The following is a 19,253-nucleotide window of genomic DNA, read 5'->3' on the forward strand; positions in this document are numbered from 1 at the left end:
AATTTAAATGTATGATATTTCACCTTTTTGACTGTTGTGAAGGCATGCCTCTTCCGATAAGAATCACATGTTGCGTGCTTGTTTTGTGTCATAATATGTGTAATAGTACTTAATGGCAATTCTGTTGGATTATTTATTAAGGAGTAGCGACCTTCACCGTACTCGGTTAACGCTAATATAATAAAGGACCCTGTTATGGTCACAAAACAAAAAAAACTCAACATGTTTTTGATGATTATTGACCTAGAGAGTCCAGAGAAATGTACTGTAGTGGAAATTTTGAAATTGCTTAAAAATCCTTAAGCAAGTTTGCAAAAGTAGGTTTTTTACATCATGCCAATAACTCACAAACCATTTGATAGACGTCAATGGTTCAAGAGGCAAAGTTGTTATGAATGAGGAGTTCTATCGTTTGATATCAATAGTTTGTGTATTAGTCAAATGTCACGTGACACACAGTGGTCTAGGCCACCAAAAGACATGTACATTTAACCCTTTTTACTGTTATAGCGCCAACTAGTGTCCAAACGCCACGTTATTTTGTATGTGACATCGTAGTGGTGGTCTTCACATATTTTCTGAGCCCCTTGCTGATATGTTAAGCCGTTCTGGATTTATGGCCATTTTAATGTGATAGGCTCAGACCATTTTAAGTTTTGGCGTCCCTAAGCAGCGGTGAAAGAAAAATTTCAACTTTTTTTCAATGATTATTTACATTCACACTCCACAGAAGTCATCTGCATTGGTTTGGTTCCGATCGGTTGAAAAACCAGGAACTAGTTCGCGAAAGTAGGTTTTTGACATCATCAGCGATAACTCACGAACCATTCGATCGACAGAAGTGGTTTAAGAGGCAAAGTTGCTCAGAATGAAGTGAGCTATTGTATGATATAAACAGTTTGGGTATATGTCAAATGTCACGTGATACACAATTGTTTAAGCACTCCTAAAGCGTTATTTCGCCCCCCGGTGGCCGAATGAGTTCACATTTCTTACAGACCTTAAAGACCATGAGACGAATAAGCCCAGTGAGCGTCGTTTTGTTCGGCCTCCGTTAACCCGGTCTAATAAGTGCTCAAACTTCATTGGCCAATGGCGGCCATGTTTTTTCAGATACGCCAATGTCCTTTTAGATATTCATGTAGAATGAGACAAAGACACACCATACCAAATAATAAGTCAATCGGGCAAACTGTTGCGTAGTTATGGCCATTTTCTAGCTCATTCAAATTATAGCGCCACCTAGTGGCCAAACGCAGCATTTTTTTTACCTTGACCCCGGATTGAGGGTCTACACATATGTTCCAAGCCCCATGAAGATATCTCAAACAGTTAAGGAGTTATGGCCATTTTAGTTCAATATGTTACTTCCGTTTTGGACATTTTTGCGCCCTCTAGCGATGGGGGATGAAAATTTCAACTTTTTTTTAATAATTATTCATATTCACACTCCACAGAACTCATCAGCGTTGGTTTGGTTCCAATAGGGCAAAAATCCAGGGACTAGTTCATTTTTATTTTTTTTCATAAAATGCTAATTAGCGAAAAAATTTGCATACCGGAAATGAAATCAGAGATATACGTTTTTTAAGTTTTGAGCCAGTGATTACACTGATATAAGACACTTGGGTGTGCAACAAACGGTTTAGGAGTAACAAGCGTTAACGCGTTCGGCATCGCTGTAGCGCCACCTATGGGCCGATTTGGCTGGTTCCGTGTATCTGAGTAGCGACAAGGACTACTACCATCTGACCAAGTCTCAGCTCTGTCGGTCTTACGGTTTGGGCTGCACGATCAGTTCTAGGGAAGAAGTATAATAATAAATATAGCTGCAAGCAGCAATCATCGGGTTCGAGCAGTCTAAGGGGACTAAGGTCGACTGCCTTCGCTGACTACGGTCAGGAATCGGACCATAACACATCCGCAAGGGATGACACTTACCCATAACCAGAAAAATGAAAGAAATGGTCATCAACGGTTAATACAGACCACGCATGCTTACACTCATATGCAAAAACAGGTGTAAACCGATAATACCTGAGGGGCGAGTGAAATTAACCAATTCTCATGTCTCTACGATGTTCAGTTCCAGAGATATAGGTCTAGCTTAATGGTTGCTAAGTTAACATGTTTAGTTGCTATGGATGTGGCATGGCACCTGCCATACATTATGATAGACGTGTATAAAAAAAGCTTAAGGCTTATGGCCAGGAGCATCTTAAATAGATACATTGATTCCCATTCATAATAGTCTAGAATGCCGTGCCATTTAAATTGTGTTTATTTTGTACACACATTATACAGTATATCCCATTTTGATGTAAGGTTTGAACTTCAGGAAGTCATGTTTACCATGTCTAAATGCATTGAGTTGCTGCCATGTGACTGGCTTAGTAGCAATTTGGGTTTACATGCAATTAAACTGGTGTACCTAATAAAGGTGTGTTGTATATATATATATATATATATCAACACAGCATCATAAAAGCAGCCAGACATGTGCTGTATTTATAGATGTGTAATTATGGAGCAACGTTTAATGTGTAATACATTTTATTTCTAACACTGTCTTCCTGTGAGACACATTTCATTCCACACACATGCACAGTCTCGATCACACATGACACACAGAACTATACAGTACATGCACACTCTTATTATACAGAGAGACATAATATCCATAAATACACACATTGTGATCTGGTGACTCTAAAAAAGCCATTGAAATTAATTATATTTCACTTTTTTGTCTGTTATGAAGGCATGCCTCTTCCGATGACCTTCACATTTTGCATGCTTTTTTTGTGTCATAATATGTATAATAGTACTATATGGCAAGTCAGTTGGATTATTCATTAAGGAGCAGCAAGCTTTCAGGTAGACTTTTGAGGTTAATATAATAAAGGACTCTGTTATGGTCACATTTATGAAAAAGTTCAACATGTCCTTGATCATAAATTATCTAGAGAGTCCAGAGAATTGTACTGTGGTGAAAATTTGGAAATTGCTTGAAAGACCTAAAATTAGTATGCAAAAGTACGTCTTTAACATCATCACCAATAACTTGCGAACTGTTTGATTGACATCAATGGATCAAGAGGCAAAGTTGTTCTGAATGAGGAGAACTATCATATGATTATATTAGTTTGTGTAAATGACAAATGTCACGTGATACACAACTGCTTAAGCAATGAAATACGCAACAATTTTACCATTTTTACTGTTATAGCGCCACCTAGTGTGCAAATGCCACGTTATTTTGTAGGTGAACTTGGAGTGATGGTATACACATATTTCCCGAGCCCCATGATGATATGTTAAGCCGTTCTGGATTTATGGCCATTTAAATGTGATAGGCTCCTCCCATTTTTAAATTTGGCCGCCCCTAAGGGACCGTGAAAGGAAATTTCTGCTTTTTTTCGATAATTATTTACAATCACTCTCCACAGAAGTCATCTGCATTGTTTTGGTTCCGTTAAGTCGAAAAACCAACGACTAGTTCGCGAAAGTAGGTTTTAGACATCATCTGCGATAACTCACAAATCGTTTAATCGACAGAAGTGGTTCAAGAGGCAAAGTTGCTCAGAATAAGGAGAGCTATCATATGATAACATTAGTTTGGGTATATGTCAAATGTCACGTGATACACAATGGTTTAAGCACTCCTAAAGCGTTATTTCGCCCCCCGGTGGCCAAATGAGTTCATATTTCTTACAGACCTTAAGGACTGTGAGACAAATAATCCCAGCGAGTGTCGTTTTGATCGGCCTCAGTTAACTCGGTGTAATTAGCGCTCAAACTTCATTGGCCAATGGCGGCCATGTTTTTTGAGATACGCCAATGTCCTTTGAGATATTCATGTAGCATGAGACAAAGACCCACCATACCACATATCAAGTCAATCGGGCAAAGGGTTGCGTAGTTATAGCCATTTTCTAGCTCATTCAAATTATAGCGCCACCTAGTGGCCAAATGCCGCAGTTTTTTTATTGTGACCCCGGACTGAGAGTCTACACATATTTTCCAAGCCCCATGAACATATCTCAAACAGTTCACGAGTTAGGGCCATTTTAGTTAAATATGTTACTTCCGGTTTGGACGTTTTAGCGCCACATAGCGGCCGTGAATTGAAAATTCAACTTTTTTTTGATAATTATTTACATTCACACTCATCAGAACTCATCAGCGTTGGTTTGGTTCCGATCGGGCAAAAATCCAGGGACTAGTTCATTTTTAATTTTTTTCATAAAATGCAAATTAGCGAAAAAATTTGCATACCGGAAATGAAATCGGAGATATACGTTTTTTAAGTTTTGAGCCAATGATTACACTGATATAAAACACTTGGGTGTGCGACAAACGGTTTAGGGGTTACGTGCGCAAACGCGCCTTTCATCGCTGTAGCGCCACCTATGGGCCGATTTGGCTGGCTCCCTGTATCTGAGTAGCGACAAGGACTACTACCATCTGACCAAGTCACAGCTCTGTCGGCTTTACGGTTTGGGCTGCACGATCACTTTTAGGGAAGAATAATAATAAGAAGAAGAAGAAGAAGAATAAAACCTACAAATACAATAGGTTTCTAGCCCTACGGGCTCGAACCCTAATAATAAAACCAACAAATACAATAGGTTTCTAGCCCTTCGGGCTCGAACCCTAATTAAAGCTGCAAGCAGCATTTAGCGGGTTCGAGCAGTCTAAGGCCTCTATTGGCCTTGCCATTGTCAACTAGGCTCAGGAATGGCACCGTAACAAATCCACAACGAATGACACTCTTCCACACCAAGAAATATGACAGAAACGGTTGGTAACTTTTAATACAGACCATGCATGCGTACACTCGTATGCAAAAACGGGCGTAAACCGATAATACCTAAGGGACGAGTGCAATAAACCAATTCTCATGTCTCTATGATGATTTGTTGCAGAGATAGAGATCTTGCTAAACGGTTGCTAAGCTAACCTGTTCGGTTGCCATGGGTGTCATTTAATACCTGTCAATTCATAACACATTAAACCACAGGTCAAACGAACCAAGCCCCGTGTCTTTATAATATTCTACTGCAGAGATGTAGGTCTGGCTAGACGATTGCAAAAAATAATCTGTTTGGTTGCTAAGGGCGTGGCTTGGCAGCTGTCAATTGATAAAGAATGAAGCCATTAGCAAAACAAAGCAACTCCTGTGTCTCTAAAACATTCTATTGCACATATATAGGTCTTTTTTTTAATACAATGCACATTCTTCAAAATAGCTTATTTTGTGTTCTGAAGAATTGATAAAAAAAATACGACCAATTTAAATTGATAATTGATTCACATTCATGGTCTGCAACAATATTCCAGAAGACCTTGCCATTTAACTGATGCTTATTTGGTTGAGTCTGGTGACTCTGAAGGCCACTGGAGTACAGTGAGCTTATTGTCATGTTCAAGAAACCAGTTTGAGATCATTTGAGCTTTCTGATATGGTCCATTTTTTACTGCTGGAAGTAGCCATCAAAACATGGACTTGGTTGGCAACAATCCTCAGGTGGTATGTGTTATCTAATATATCCCATACCATATATCCAATTGTTTCTCCATTTTGATGCTCGGTTTGAACTTCAGCAAGTGTGTTTACCACGTCTGGATGCCAAAATGGATTGAGTTTATGCTATGTGACTGGCTGATTAGCAATTTGATTAGCATATGATGTATTTATTAAAGACAAGTTTAAAATAGTAATTTTAAATGTATGATATTTCACCTTTTTGACTGTTGTGAAGGCATGCCTCTTCCGATAAGAATCACATGTTGCATGCTTGTTTTGTGTCATAATATGTATAATAGTACTTAATGGCAAGTCAGTTGGATTAATTATTAAGGAGTAGCGACCTTCACCGTACTCGTTTCACGCTAATAAAAGGACCCTTTTATGGTCACAAAACAAAAAAAACTCAACATGTTTTTGATGATTATTGACCTAGAGAGTCCAGAGAAATGCACTGTGGTGGAAATTTTGAAATTGCTTGAAAATCCTTGAACAAGTTTGCAAAAGTAGGTTTTTTACATCATCACCAATAAATCACAAACCATTTGATAGAAATTAATGGTTCAAGAGGCAAAGTTGTTATGAATGAGGAGATCTATCGTTTGATATCAATAGTTTGTTTATTAGTCAAATGTCACGTGACACACCGTTGTCTAGGCCCTCAAAAGACATGTACATTTAGCCATTTTTACAATTATAGCGCCACCTAGTATCCAAACGCCACCTTCCTTTGTATGTGACCTTGGAGTGATGGTCTACACATATCATCTGAGCCCCATGATGATATGTTAAGCCGTTCTGGATTTATGGCCATTTTAATGTGATAGGCTCAGACCATTTTAAGTTTTGGCGTCCCTAAGCAGCGGTGAAAGAAAAATTTCAACTTTTTTTCAATGATTATTTACATTCACACTCCACAGAAGTCATCTGCATTGGTTTGGTTCCGATCGGTTGAAAAACCAGGAACTAGTTCGCGAAAGTAGGTTTTTGACATCATCAGCGATAACTCACGAACCGTTTGATCGATAGAAGTTGTTCCAGAGGCAAAGTTGCTCAGAATGAAGAGTACTATCATATTATAACCATAGTTTGGGTAAATGTCAAATATCACGTGATACACAGTTGTGCATGCACTCCAAAAGCGCTATTACGCCCCCCGGTGGCCGAATAAGTTCATGTTTCTTACACACCGTCAGGACCATGAGACAAATAAGCCCAGTGAGTGGCGTTTTGATCGGCCTCCGTTAACCCGGCGTAATGAGTGCTCAAACTTCATCGAACAATGGCGGCCATGTTTTTTTGATATACGCCAATGTCCATTTAGATATTTATGTAGAATGAGACAAAGACACACCATACCAAATAATAAGTCAATCGGGCAAACTGTTGCGTAGTTATAGCCATTTTCTAGCTCATTCAAATTATAGCGCCATCTAGTGGCCAAACGCCACTGTTTTTTTATTGTGACCCCGGACTGAGGGTCTACACATGTGTTCCAAGCCCCATGAAGATATCTCAAACAGTTCAGGAGTTATGGCCATTTTAGCTAAATATGTTACTTCCGGTTTGGATGTTTTAGCGCCACCTAGCGACCGTGAATTGAAAATTGAACTTTTTTTTAATAATTATTCATATTCACACTCCACAGAACGCATCAGCGTTGGTTTGGTTCCAATAGGGCAAAAATCCAGGGACTAGTTCATTTTTTTTTTTTTTCATAAAATGCTAATTAGCGAAAAATCTATAATGGCGGAAATGAAATCGGAGATATACGTTTTTTAAGTTTTGAGCCAGTGATTACACTGATATAAGACACTTGGGTGTGCGACAAACGGTTTCGGAGAAACAAGCGCAAACGCGTTTGGTATTGCTATAGCGCCACCTATGGGTCGATATGGCTGGCTCCGTGTTTCTGAGTAGCGACAAGGACTACTACCATCTGACCAAGTCTCAGCTCTGTCGGCCTTACGGTTTGGGCTGCAGTATCAGTTTTATGGCAGAATAATAATAAGAAGAAGAATAATAAAACCAACAAATACAATAGGTTTCTAGCCCTTCGGGCTCGAACCCTAATAAAACTAACAAATACAATAGGTTTCTAGCCCTTCGGGCTCGAACCCTAATTAAAGCTGCAAGCAGCATTTAGCGGGTTCGAGCAGTCTAAGGCCTCTATTGGCCTTGCCATTGTCAACTAGGCTCAGGAATGGCACCGTAACAAATCCACAACGAATGACACTCTTCCACACCAAGAAATATGACAGAAACGAACGGTAACTTTTAATACAGACCATGCATGCTTACACTCGTATGCAAAAACGGGCGTAAACCGATAATACCTAAGGGACGAGTGCAATGAACCAATTCTCATGTCTCTACGATGATTTGTTGCAGAGATATAGATCTTGCTAAACGGTTGCTAAGCTAACCTGTTCGGTTGCCATGGGTGTGGAATAGCACCTGTCAATTAATAACACATCAAACCACAAGTCAAACGAACCAAGCCCCTTGTCTCTATAATATTCTACTGCAGAGATGTAGGTCTGGCTAGACGGTTGCAAAAAATAATCTGTTTGGTTGCTAAGGGTGTGGCTTGACAGCTGTCAATTGATAAAGAACGAAGCCATTAGCAAAACAAAGCAACTCCTGTGTCTCTAAAACATTCCATGCACATATATAGGTCTTTTTTGTTAATACAATGCACATTCTTCAAAATAGCTCATTTTGTGTTCTGAAAAATTGATTAAAAAAAATAAGACCAATTTAAATAGATAATTGATTCACATTCATGGTCTGCAACAATATTCCAGAAGACATTGCCATTTAACTGATGCTTATTTGGTTGAGTCTGGTGACTCTGAAGGCCATTGGAGTACAGTGAGCTCATTGTCATGTTCAAGAAACCAGTTTGAGATCATTTGAGCTTTCTGACATGGTCTATTTTTTACTGCTGGAAGTAGCCATCAAAACATGGACATGGTTGGCAACAATCCTCAGGTGGTATGTGTTATCTAATATATCCCATACCATATATCCAATTGTTTCTCCATTTTGATGCTCGGTTTAAAGTTCAGCAAGTGTGTTTACCACGTCTGGATGCCAAAATGGATTGGGTTTATGCTATGTGACTGGCTGATTAGCAATTTGATTAGCAAATGATGTATTTATTAAAGACAAGTTTAAAATAGTAATTTAAATGTATGATATTTCACCTTTTTGACTGTTGTGAAGGCATGCCTCTTCCGATAAGAATCACATGTTGCATGCTTGTTTTGTGTCATAATATGTATAATAGTACTTAATGGCAATTCTGTTGGATTATTTATTAAGGAGTAGCGACCTTCACCGTACTCGGTTAACGCTAATATAATAAAGGACCCTGTTATGGTCACAAAAAAAAACTCAACATGTTTTTGATGATTATTGACCTAGAGAGTCCAGAGAAATGTACTGTGGTGGAAATTTTGTAATTGCTTGAAAATCCTTGAACAAGTTTGCAAAAGTAGGTTTTATACATCATCACCAATAACTCACAAACCATTTGATAGACATCAATGGTTCAAGAGGCAAAGTTGTTATGAATGAGGAGATCTATCGTTTGATATCAATAGTTTGTGTATTAGTCAAATGTCACATGACACAAAGTTGTCCAGGCCACCAAAATACATGTACATTTTGCCTTTTTTAATGTTTTAGCGCCACCTAGTATCCAAACGCCACCTTCCTTTGTATGTGACCTTGGAGTGATGGTCTACACATATCATCTGAGCCCCATGATGATATGTTAAGCCGTTCTGGATTTATGGCCATTTTAATGTGATAGGCTCAGACCATTTTAAGTTTTGGCGTCCCTAAGCAGCGGTGAAAGAAAATTTCAACTTTTTTTCAATGATTATTTACATTCACACTCCACAGAAGTCATCTGCATTGGTTTGGTTCCGATCGGTTGAAAAACCAGGAACTAGTTCGCGAAAGTAGGTTTTTGACATCATCAGCGATAACTCACGAACCGTTTGATCGACAGAAGAGTGTCCAGAGGCAAAGTTGTTCAGAATGAGAAGAGCAATCTTATGATACCAATGGTGTCTGTATATGTCAAATGTCACGTGATACAGAATTGATTATGCACTCCAAAAGCGTTATTTCGCCCCCCGGTGGCGGAATAAGTTCACATTTCTTACAGACCTTAAAGACCATGAGACGAATAAGCCCAGCGAGTGTCGTTTTGTTCGGCCTCCGTTAACCCGGTCTAATAAGTGCTCAAACTTCATTGGCCAAAGGCGGCCATGTTTTTTAAGATACGCCAATGTCCTTTTAGATATTCATGTAGAATGAGACAAAGACACACCATACCAAATAATAAGTCAATCGGGCAAACTGTTGCGTAGTTATGGCCATTTTCTAGCTCATTCAAATTATAGCGCCATCTAGTGGCCAAACGCCACTGTCTTTTTATTGTGACCCCGGACTGAGAGTCTATACATATGTTCAAAGCCCCATGAAGATGTCTCAAACAGTTCAGGAGTTATGGCCATTTTAGTTAAATATGTTACTTCCGGTTTGGATGTTTTAGCACCCTCTAGCGACCGTGAATTGAAAATTCAACTTTTTTTTAATAATTATTCATATTCACACTCCACAGAAGTCTTCAGCGTTGGTTTGGTTCCAATAGGGCAAAAATCCAGGGACTAGTTCATTTTTTTTTTTTTTCATAAAATGCTAATTTGCGAAAAAATTTGCATACCGGAAATGAAATCTGAGTCATACGTTTTTTAAGTTTTGAGCCAGTGATTACACTGATATAAGACACTTGGGTGTGCGACAAACGGTTTAGGGGCTACGAACAAAAAGGCTGTTTTCATCGCTGTAGCGCCCCCTATGGGCCGATATGGCTGGCTCCGTGTATCTGAGTAGCGACAAGGACTACTACCATCTGACCAAGTCTCAGCTCTGTCGGTCTTACGGTTTGGGCTGCAGTATCAGTTTTATGGCAGAATAATAATAAGAAGAATTAAAGCTGCAAGCAGCATTTAGCGGGTTCGAGCGATTTAAGGCATCTAAGGTACGTCTGCCATCGCCGACCAGTTTCAAGAATCGCACCATAACAGATCAAGGACGGACGACACTCTAGCGCACCAAGTAAAATGTCAGAAACGTTTAATACAGTTGCAGAGATATAGATCTTGCTAAAAGGTTGCTAAGCTAATCTGTTTGGTTGCTATTGGCGTGGAATGGCACCTGCCAATTAATAACACATTAAACCACAAGTCATGCGAAACAACTCCAGTGTTTCCGCGATGCTCTATTGCAGAGATGGAGGTCTAGCTTCATGGTTGCTAAGTTAACAGTTTAGTTGCTATGGATGTGGTATGGCACCTGCCAATTGATATTACATTAAGTCACAAGTGAAATTAACCGAACCCCTGTGTCTCTACAATATTCAACTGCAGAGATATAGGTCTGTGTAAATGATTGTTAAGCTAATCTGTTTAGTGGCTATGGGCATAGCTTGTCACCTTCATATTATAATACACTTTTCCATGAGTAGAACAAAGCAACTTCTTTGTCTCTATGACATTCTATTGCAGAGATATTGGTCTTTTTGGTTAATTTAATGCATATTTTTCAAAATAGCCTCTTTTGTGTTTTGAAGAATTAAAATTGAATTAAAATTTAGGACCATTTTAAATGGATACATTGATTCATATTCATGAATACATTGTGGTCAGTAAGACATTGACATTGTCTGCAATAATATTTTAGAAGGCCGTGCCATTTAAATTATGTTTCTTTGGTAGACGCGCCTCACATGATATATCCCATTTCTTCTCAAGTTTGATGTTTGGTTTGAACTTCAGGAAGTCATGTTTACCATGTCTAAATGCCTAAATGCATTGGGTTGCTGCCATGTGACTGGCTGAGTAGCAATTTGGGTTTACATGCAATTAAACTGGTTTTATCTAATAAAGGTGTGTTGTATATATATATCAATACAGCATCATAAAAGCAGCCAGACATGTGCTATATTTATAGATGTGTAAATATGCAGCAACGTTTAATGTGTAATACATTATATTTTTTAACACTGTCTTCCTGTGAAACACATTTCATTCCACACACATGCACAGTCTCGATCACGCAAGACACACAGAACTATACTGTGCATTTACACTCTTATGATACAGAGGGAAATGATACCCATAAACATACACACATGCACACTACACACCTTTATCCTGCACACATTTATCGTTCCTTAAGCAAAGCTACATGCATTGTGATCTGGTGACTCTATAAGAAAACCATTGAAATGAATGATATTTCACCTTTTTATCATTTATGAAGGAATGCCTCTTCCTATGAGCATCACATTTTGCATCCTTGTTAAGTGTCATAATATGTATAATAGTACTAAATGGCAAGTCAGTTGGATTATTTCTTAAGGAATAGCGACCTATAACATACTCGTTTCACGCTAATATAATAAAGCACCCTGTTATGGTCACAAAACTAAAAAATACTCAACATATTTTTGATGATTATTGACCTAGAGAGTCCAAAGAAATGTACTGTGGTGGAAATTTTGAAATTGCTTGAAAATCCTTGAACAAGTTAGCAAAAGTAGGTTTTTTACATCATCACCAATAACTCACAAACCATTTGATAGACATCAATGGTTCAAGAGGCAAAGTTGTTATGAATAAGGAGATCTATCGTTTGATATGAATAGTTTTTGTATTAGTCAAATGTCACGTGACACAGAGTTGTCTAGGCCACCAAAAGACATGCACATTTAGCCATTTTTACTGTTATAGCACCACCTAGTGTCCAAACGCCATGTTATTTTGTATGGGACCTCGGAGTGATGATCTACATATATTTCCCGAGGCATATGATGATATGTTAAGCCGTTCTGGATTTATGGCCATTTAAATGTGATAGGCTCCACCCATTCTTTTATTTTGGCGCCCCTAAGCGACCGTGAAAGGAAATTTCTACTTTTTTTCAATAATTATTTACAAACACTTCCCACAGAAGTCATCTGCATTGTTTTGGTTCCGATCGGTCGAAAATCCAACGACTAGTTTGCGAAGGTAGGTTTTTGACCTCATCAGCGATAACTCACAAACTATTCGATTGACAGAAGTTGTTCCAGAGGCAAAGTTGCTCAGATAGAAGAGTACTATCCTATGATACCAATAGTTTCTGTATATGTCAAATGTCACGTGATACACAATTGTTTAAGCACTCCTAAAGCGTTATTTCGCCCCCCGCTGGCCGAATGAGTTCACATTTCTTACAGACCTTAAAGACCATGAGACGAATAAGCCCAGCGAGCGTTGTTTTGTTCGGCCTCCGTTAACCCGGTCTAATAAGTGCTCAAACTTCATTGGCCAATGGCGGCCATGTTTTTTAAGATACGCCAATGTCCTTTTAGATATTCATGTAGAATGAGACAAAGACACACCATACCAAATAATAAGTCAATCGGGCAAACTGTTGCGTAGTTATGGCCATTTTGTAGCTCATCCAAATTATAGCGCCACCTAGTGGCCAAACGCAGGATTCTTTTTACTGTGACCCCGGATTGAGGGTCTACACATATGTTCCAAGCCCCATGAAGATATCTCAAACAGTTCAGGAGTTATGGCCATTTTAGTTCAATATGTTACTTCCGTTTTGGACATTTTTGCGCCCTCTAGCGATGGGGGATGAAAATTTCAACTTTTTTTTAATAATTATTCATATTCACACTCCACAGAACTCATCAGCGTTGGTTTGGTTCCAATAGGGCAAAAATCCAGGGACTAGTTCATTTTTTATTTTTTTCATAAAATGCTAATTAGCGAAAAAATTTGCATACCGGAAATGAATTCAGAGATATACATTTTTTAAGTTTTGAGCCAGTGATTACTCTGATATAAAATACTTGGGTGTGCAACAAACGGTTTAGGAGTAACATGCGTAAACGCGTTTTTTATCGCTGTAGCGCCACCTATGGGTCGATTTGGCTGGCTCCGTGTATCTGAGTAGCGACAAGGACTACAACCATCTGACCAAGTCTCAGCCCTGTCGGCCTTACGGTTTGGGCTGCAGTATCAGTTCTAGGGAAGAAGTATAATAATAATAATAAAACCAACAAATACAATAGGTTTCTAGCCCTTCGGGCTCGAACCCTAATAAAAATCTTAACAAATACAATAGGTTTCTAGCCCTTCGGGCTCGAACCCTAAAAATCCTTACAAAAACAATAGGTTTTCAGCACTTCGTGCTCGAAACCCTAATAAATGTAAAAAACTATTTGTTTTGTACTTGTAGTCCTGCATTATGACAATTCGGGTTCATTTAATCTAATCTGATTTTATTAATGCAGGAACATCTCTGTATAAGCAAACATATGACCATCTGTTCAAAATATGTACCGATGCACTAATATTTGTATTTTTACTCCTTAGCAGGTTTAAGGTTGCACATGCCATATAAAAACAAACGTGCTTTAAATGTATTCATGTATGTGTTTACATGAGTGAAAGATGTATTTACCTGTGCTTGTGATCCATTGATCATGAGATAATAGACTTTAGTGAGGATGCTCTGCTGTAGCTGTTCCCATGACACCGATCTGTCCTCTCTCATCATAAACGGTGGACCAAACCTGCGGGCATACAGACATAATATAAGGAGTCCAAAGAGACTAAGGTACATGAAGTACAAACAACGATACTTCAGATACTTCAGGTAAAATATTCACGCATATACATACATGCATATATAACATTGTTAATATAACAGAACACCTTTCAACTTCCAAATACAACAAATAATAACAATAAAAATACAACTTTACTAAATGTCAGTGTGAATTACACACAACAAAAATAACAATAAAGATTTTATATAGGTATAGATATTAAGTTAAAATTCAAAACATTTCTTATATATCCGACATATTAGGGGTGTCAGTATAGATTGTTTTATCAGACCATGTATATATTTGTGTTACATTTTATTAATATTCATATTTTTGTTTATATTAATTGTGGTTAAGTAATCAACTCCACTTGTAAGCTCTTTTGTTATTGATTCATGCGGATGTCAACTGGAAGTTAAGTTTGTGTCACATAAGGTATATGTTGTTGCCATTAAAATCGTTTACACAGGTTTTTAAATCAAATGATATACTGTGTTAATTTGAGTCATATTAAAATATCATAAATAACTTTAAGAAGAAATCTGACTGAAAGCATCACTGATTCACCATAAAAAAAAAACGTTTCAATAGATATTGTGAAAACATTGCTAATGTTCGTTCTTCTGGCCACAATAATCAAGTCGTATAAAGTTCAACATGATCAGCAATGCCCTTGAAACACACCACCCTTCTAGGTTTTTTTTGCTGTGGGAGGGTAGTGATCACATTTCCACACAAATCCTGTCTATAGGACCCATACAGACAAAAGAGACGAAACAAACAAAAGAAAGCAGAATGTGAGAGTTGTGTAGCTGAAAACAAGTACTTCATGACAGGACTATGAGACCAAACACATAGATTCTGAGCTCAGATCTAAAAAAAAACTCCAGCATTTAATGTTTGTCTGACTGACGCAATGACAGAATTTTCATCCAATTAAAAACATATGAAGTATGTGTCTGTCTTTCTGACAATACTTGATTTCATGTTAACTTAAAATATTTGACATACTAGAGAAACATCATGATTCCCATTCCCATACATAACACTAAAACTGTCTGATAAAGGTGACCTTGGACTTAAAGTGATAGTTCACCCAAAAATGAAACTTCTGTCATCATTTACTCACCTTCGAGTTGTTGCAAATGTGCATACATTTCTTTGTTCTGATGAACACAGAGAAAGACCATAGTAGTAAAAACAATGGTAGTCAAAAGTATCCCTGAACTGTTTGCTGTCCTACATTCTTCAAAATGTTTTCTTTTGTGTTCAACTGAACAAAAAAAAGTACTTTTTCAATGGGAGTCAATGTGAGATCTGTTTGGTTACAAGCAAATATATTTCTGTGTTCATCAGAACAAAGAAATGTATGCACATTTGGAACAACTCGAAGGTGAGTAAATGATGACAGAAGTTTCATTTTTGGGTGAAGTATCACTTTAAGATAACAGGTTTCTAAAATTCAATCATAGTGCTTTTACATTAGCATCGATACCCTCAGGAAGAACAAACCGGACAGAAATGTTCATCAGGAAAATAAGAAACATCTATACTCACTTAAAGAAAATTTTCACTCTTTAATGCTGCAAACATATTCAGAAGGTCTTTATGATCTTTGGCAAAGCAGATCCTTTGGCGTAGAAATCTGCATAGTGCAGATGTCAACACTATAATCTTCTTTCTAGAATCTTTCCTGTAACAGTATCTTTAAAATGCTCTACAGTGGGAATTTCCCAGCAATTTTCCAACTGTAACTTGCTTAAGCTAAAAAGAGTTATCTCCTGTTATGTAAAATTTTTAACCATGATTTATTGTGTGGGGGGCACGGTGGCTTAGTGGTTAGCACGTTCGCCTCACACCTCCAGGGTTGGAGGTTCGATTCCCGCTTCCGACTTGTGTGTGTGGAGTTTGCATGTTCTCCCCGTGCCTCGGGGGTTTCCTCCGGGTACTCCGGTTTCCTCCCCTGGTCCAAAGACATGCATGGTAGGTTGATTGGCATCTCTGGAAAAAATTGTCCGTAGGGTGTGAGTGAGTGCGTGAGTGAATGAGTGAGTGTGTGTGCCCTGCGATGGGTTGGCACTCCATCCAGGGTGTATCCTGCCTTGATGCCCAAAGACTCCTGAGATAGGCGCAGGCTCACCGTGACCCGAGGTAGTTCGGTTAAGCGGTAGAAAATGGATGGATGGATTTATTGTGTGGGGTTATACTGACCCGACGTGTCTGATGTAACATGATAAATTACTCAATTTTACATTGTAGCTATCAGCAGTAAGGGGCGTGTCTTTAACCTAACTAATATTTGAAATAAAATATCAGCTTTATAACTTTTTGATTTGTACATTTCATTGCTGAGTTTTTTGACCACTAAAAACCATTGATTCCCATAGATGCTTCACATTAAAAAAATTAAATCTAACTCACACCGATCAAACTATTTTCATGTATTGTTATGTTATCACCATATAACTGTATTTGCTGACTATTTTCAAGACTCAACGTTTGTAAATAAAATCAGGATACCTTTCAGAAGATGTCAAAGTTGTTTTTGGAACAATCTGACCCTTGAACATAACAGCAGGGTTAAAACCTTTATATTTCATAAAGCAGAATAACACTCTTGAACAATGTACTAAAACCCTCCGCAGTTATTTCCTTCTGACGGACGACTAGTCTGTGTAAGGTGACTCATGTTCTATATTTAGAAATTGCCGATTAAACATCTCAGGAACACAACTGAACGAGCAAAAACTACTCAGGGAACGTCACTTCTGTCAGTCCTTGGAGAAATAGAGAAAAGACTGACGAAGACATCTGTGTCATTATAATGACATCTACACCCCCTATAAGAGAACCATATGTTCCAAGTTTCTCAGTTTCATTCAAGTATGAAGAGAAACACATCATAGGAGACAGTGGATCATATCGATTTCAGGAACCCTTAGAGAATATTGATCTCTCTCTGAATATTAGATCACTAAATTCAAAGGCAGTTATTGTAAATGAAATGATCACAGACAACAGTTTTGATATACTTTGCCTCACTGAAACCTGGCTTAAGCCAAATGATTATTTTGGTCTAAATGAGTCTACTCCTCCAAGCTACGGTTATATTCATGAGCCACGTCCGGTTGGTCGAGGTGGTGGTGTCGCAACAATATTTAGAGACTTTCTTACCGTTACTCGGAGAACAATGCATACATTTAAATCATTTGAAATGCTTGCGTTGAACATAACAGTTCCAAACAAAAGTAAAAAATCATTGGTCTCTCTTACATTGGTTACTGTGTATAGACCCCCTGGGCCTTACACTAATTTTCTGATAGAGTTCGCAGACTTCTTATCGGATCTATTGGTTAACGTCGATAAAGTACTGATTGTTGGAGATTTTAATATCCACGTAGACAGTGCTAACGATCCATTAGCTGTGGCGTTTAAAGAACTACTAGACTCTTGTGGTGTAACACAATACATCAATAGACCTACTCATCGCCTTAATCATACCCTAGACTTGATTATATCTCACGGAGCCGATCTAACCAATATCGATATTATACCTCAAAGCGACGATGTTTCCGATCACCATCTTATAATATGTACACTGCGCACTGCAGAAATCAGTTGTATATCTCGTTATCGACAAGGTAGAACAATCACCTCAACTACTAAAGATAGTTTCGTAAAGAACTTGCCAGATCTGACTTCTCTAATAACCTTTCCAACGAATATAAAATTGCTCGATGACATGACCAGCAACATGGGCACTATTTTCTCTAATACATTAGAAGCGGTCGCACCTATGAAGTCAAAAAGGATAAATGAAAAGAACATAGCACCATGGTATGATAACACCACTCGCGCCCTAAAAAGAGAAACGCGTAAACTGGAGCGAAAATGGAAACAAACCCAATTAGAGGTCTTTAAAATTGCATGGAAAGAGAGTGCAAGCTGTTACAAAAAGGCACTAAAAGCAGCAAAAGCCGAGCACTTCCGTAACCTCATAGAAAATAACAAAAACAATCCAAGGTTTTTATTTAGTACAATTGCTAAATTAACAAACAAACAGACTCCACCTGACCTGGGTATTCCGCCGCACCTTGGTAGCAATGAATTCATGAAATTTTTTACAGAGAAAATCGAAATAATACGAGACAACATAGCTAAAACCAAACCTCCAAGTTTGTCGGAAGAATTAGTTTCAACCGTCACCCAAAAAGAAAAGCTAGAGTGTTTTTCTCCTATAAATCAGGAAGATTTAATTAAAATTATTGCAACATCCAAACCGACGACATGCTTATTAGACCCCATTCCGACTACTTTATTAAAAGAGTTACTACCTGCTGTAATTGAGCCCATTTGTAACATAATCAACTCGTCTATTAATCTAGGACATGTCCCAGGACCCTTTAAACTGGCTGTAATTAAGCCTCTTATCAAAAAAACAAATTTAGACCCAAATGAACTTGGAAGCTATAGACCGATTTCAAATCTCCCGTACTTGTCTAAAATACTAGAAAAAGTAGTGTCAACTCAACTGTGTACCTTCCTACAAAATAATGACATGCACGAAAAGTTTCAGTCTGGCTTTAGACCGCATCACAGCACTGAAACTGCGCTCGTTAGAATTACAAATGACCTTCTTATTGCTTCAGATAAAGGAAACATCTCACTCTTAGTCCTGCTTGACCTTAGTGCTGCTTTCGATACTGTAGACCATAAAATACTACTAGATCGTTTACACCATTATATCGGTATTCAGGGACAGGCACTGCAATGGTTCAGATCTTACTTAACAGACCGATATCAATACGTCCATTTAAATGGGAAATCGTCAAATCTTACGCAAGTCAATTATGGATTACCACAGGGATCGGTTTTAGGACCCTTGCTTTTCTCCATATACATGCTGCCCCTCGGCAACATTATTAGAAAACATGGAATTAGCTTCCACTGTTATGCAGATGATACTCAGCTATATATCTCATCAAGACCAGATGATTCCTTTAAGCTATCCAAACTGGCAGAGTGCATCGAGGA

At 38.2% G+C, this 19,253-nt stretch overlaps 1 protein-coding gene across 1 annotated transcript in view; it reads right to left on the reverse strand.

Moving 5' to 3' along the window:
* The window catches only part of usp43b (ubiquitin specific peptidase 43b), a 97,283-nt gene that overhangs the window by 49,762 nt on the left and 28,268 nt on the right, over nt 1-19,253 (reverse strand). Inside the window, exon 8 of the mRNA XM_056752149.1 lies at nt 14,072-14,183. Within this exon, the coding sequence (XP_056608127.1) occupies nt 14,072-14,183 (112 nt within the window). The remainder of the gene's footprint in view (nt 1-14,071; nt 14,184-19,253) is intronic.

Source organism: Triplophysa dalaica, chromosome 7 (assembly GCF_015846415.1).
Source record: "Triplophysa dalaica isolate WHDGS20190420 chromosome 7, ASM1584641v1, whole genome shotgun sequence".
Classification (NCBI taxonomy): Eukaryota; Metazoa; Chordata; class Actinopteri; order Cypriniformes; family Nemacheilidae; genus Triplophysa; species Triplophysa dalaica.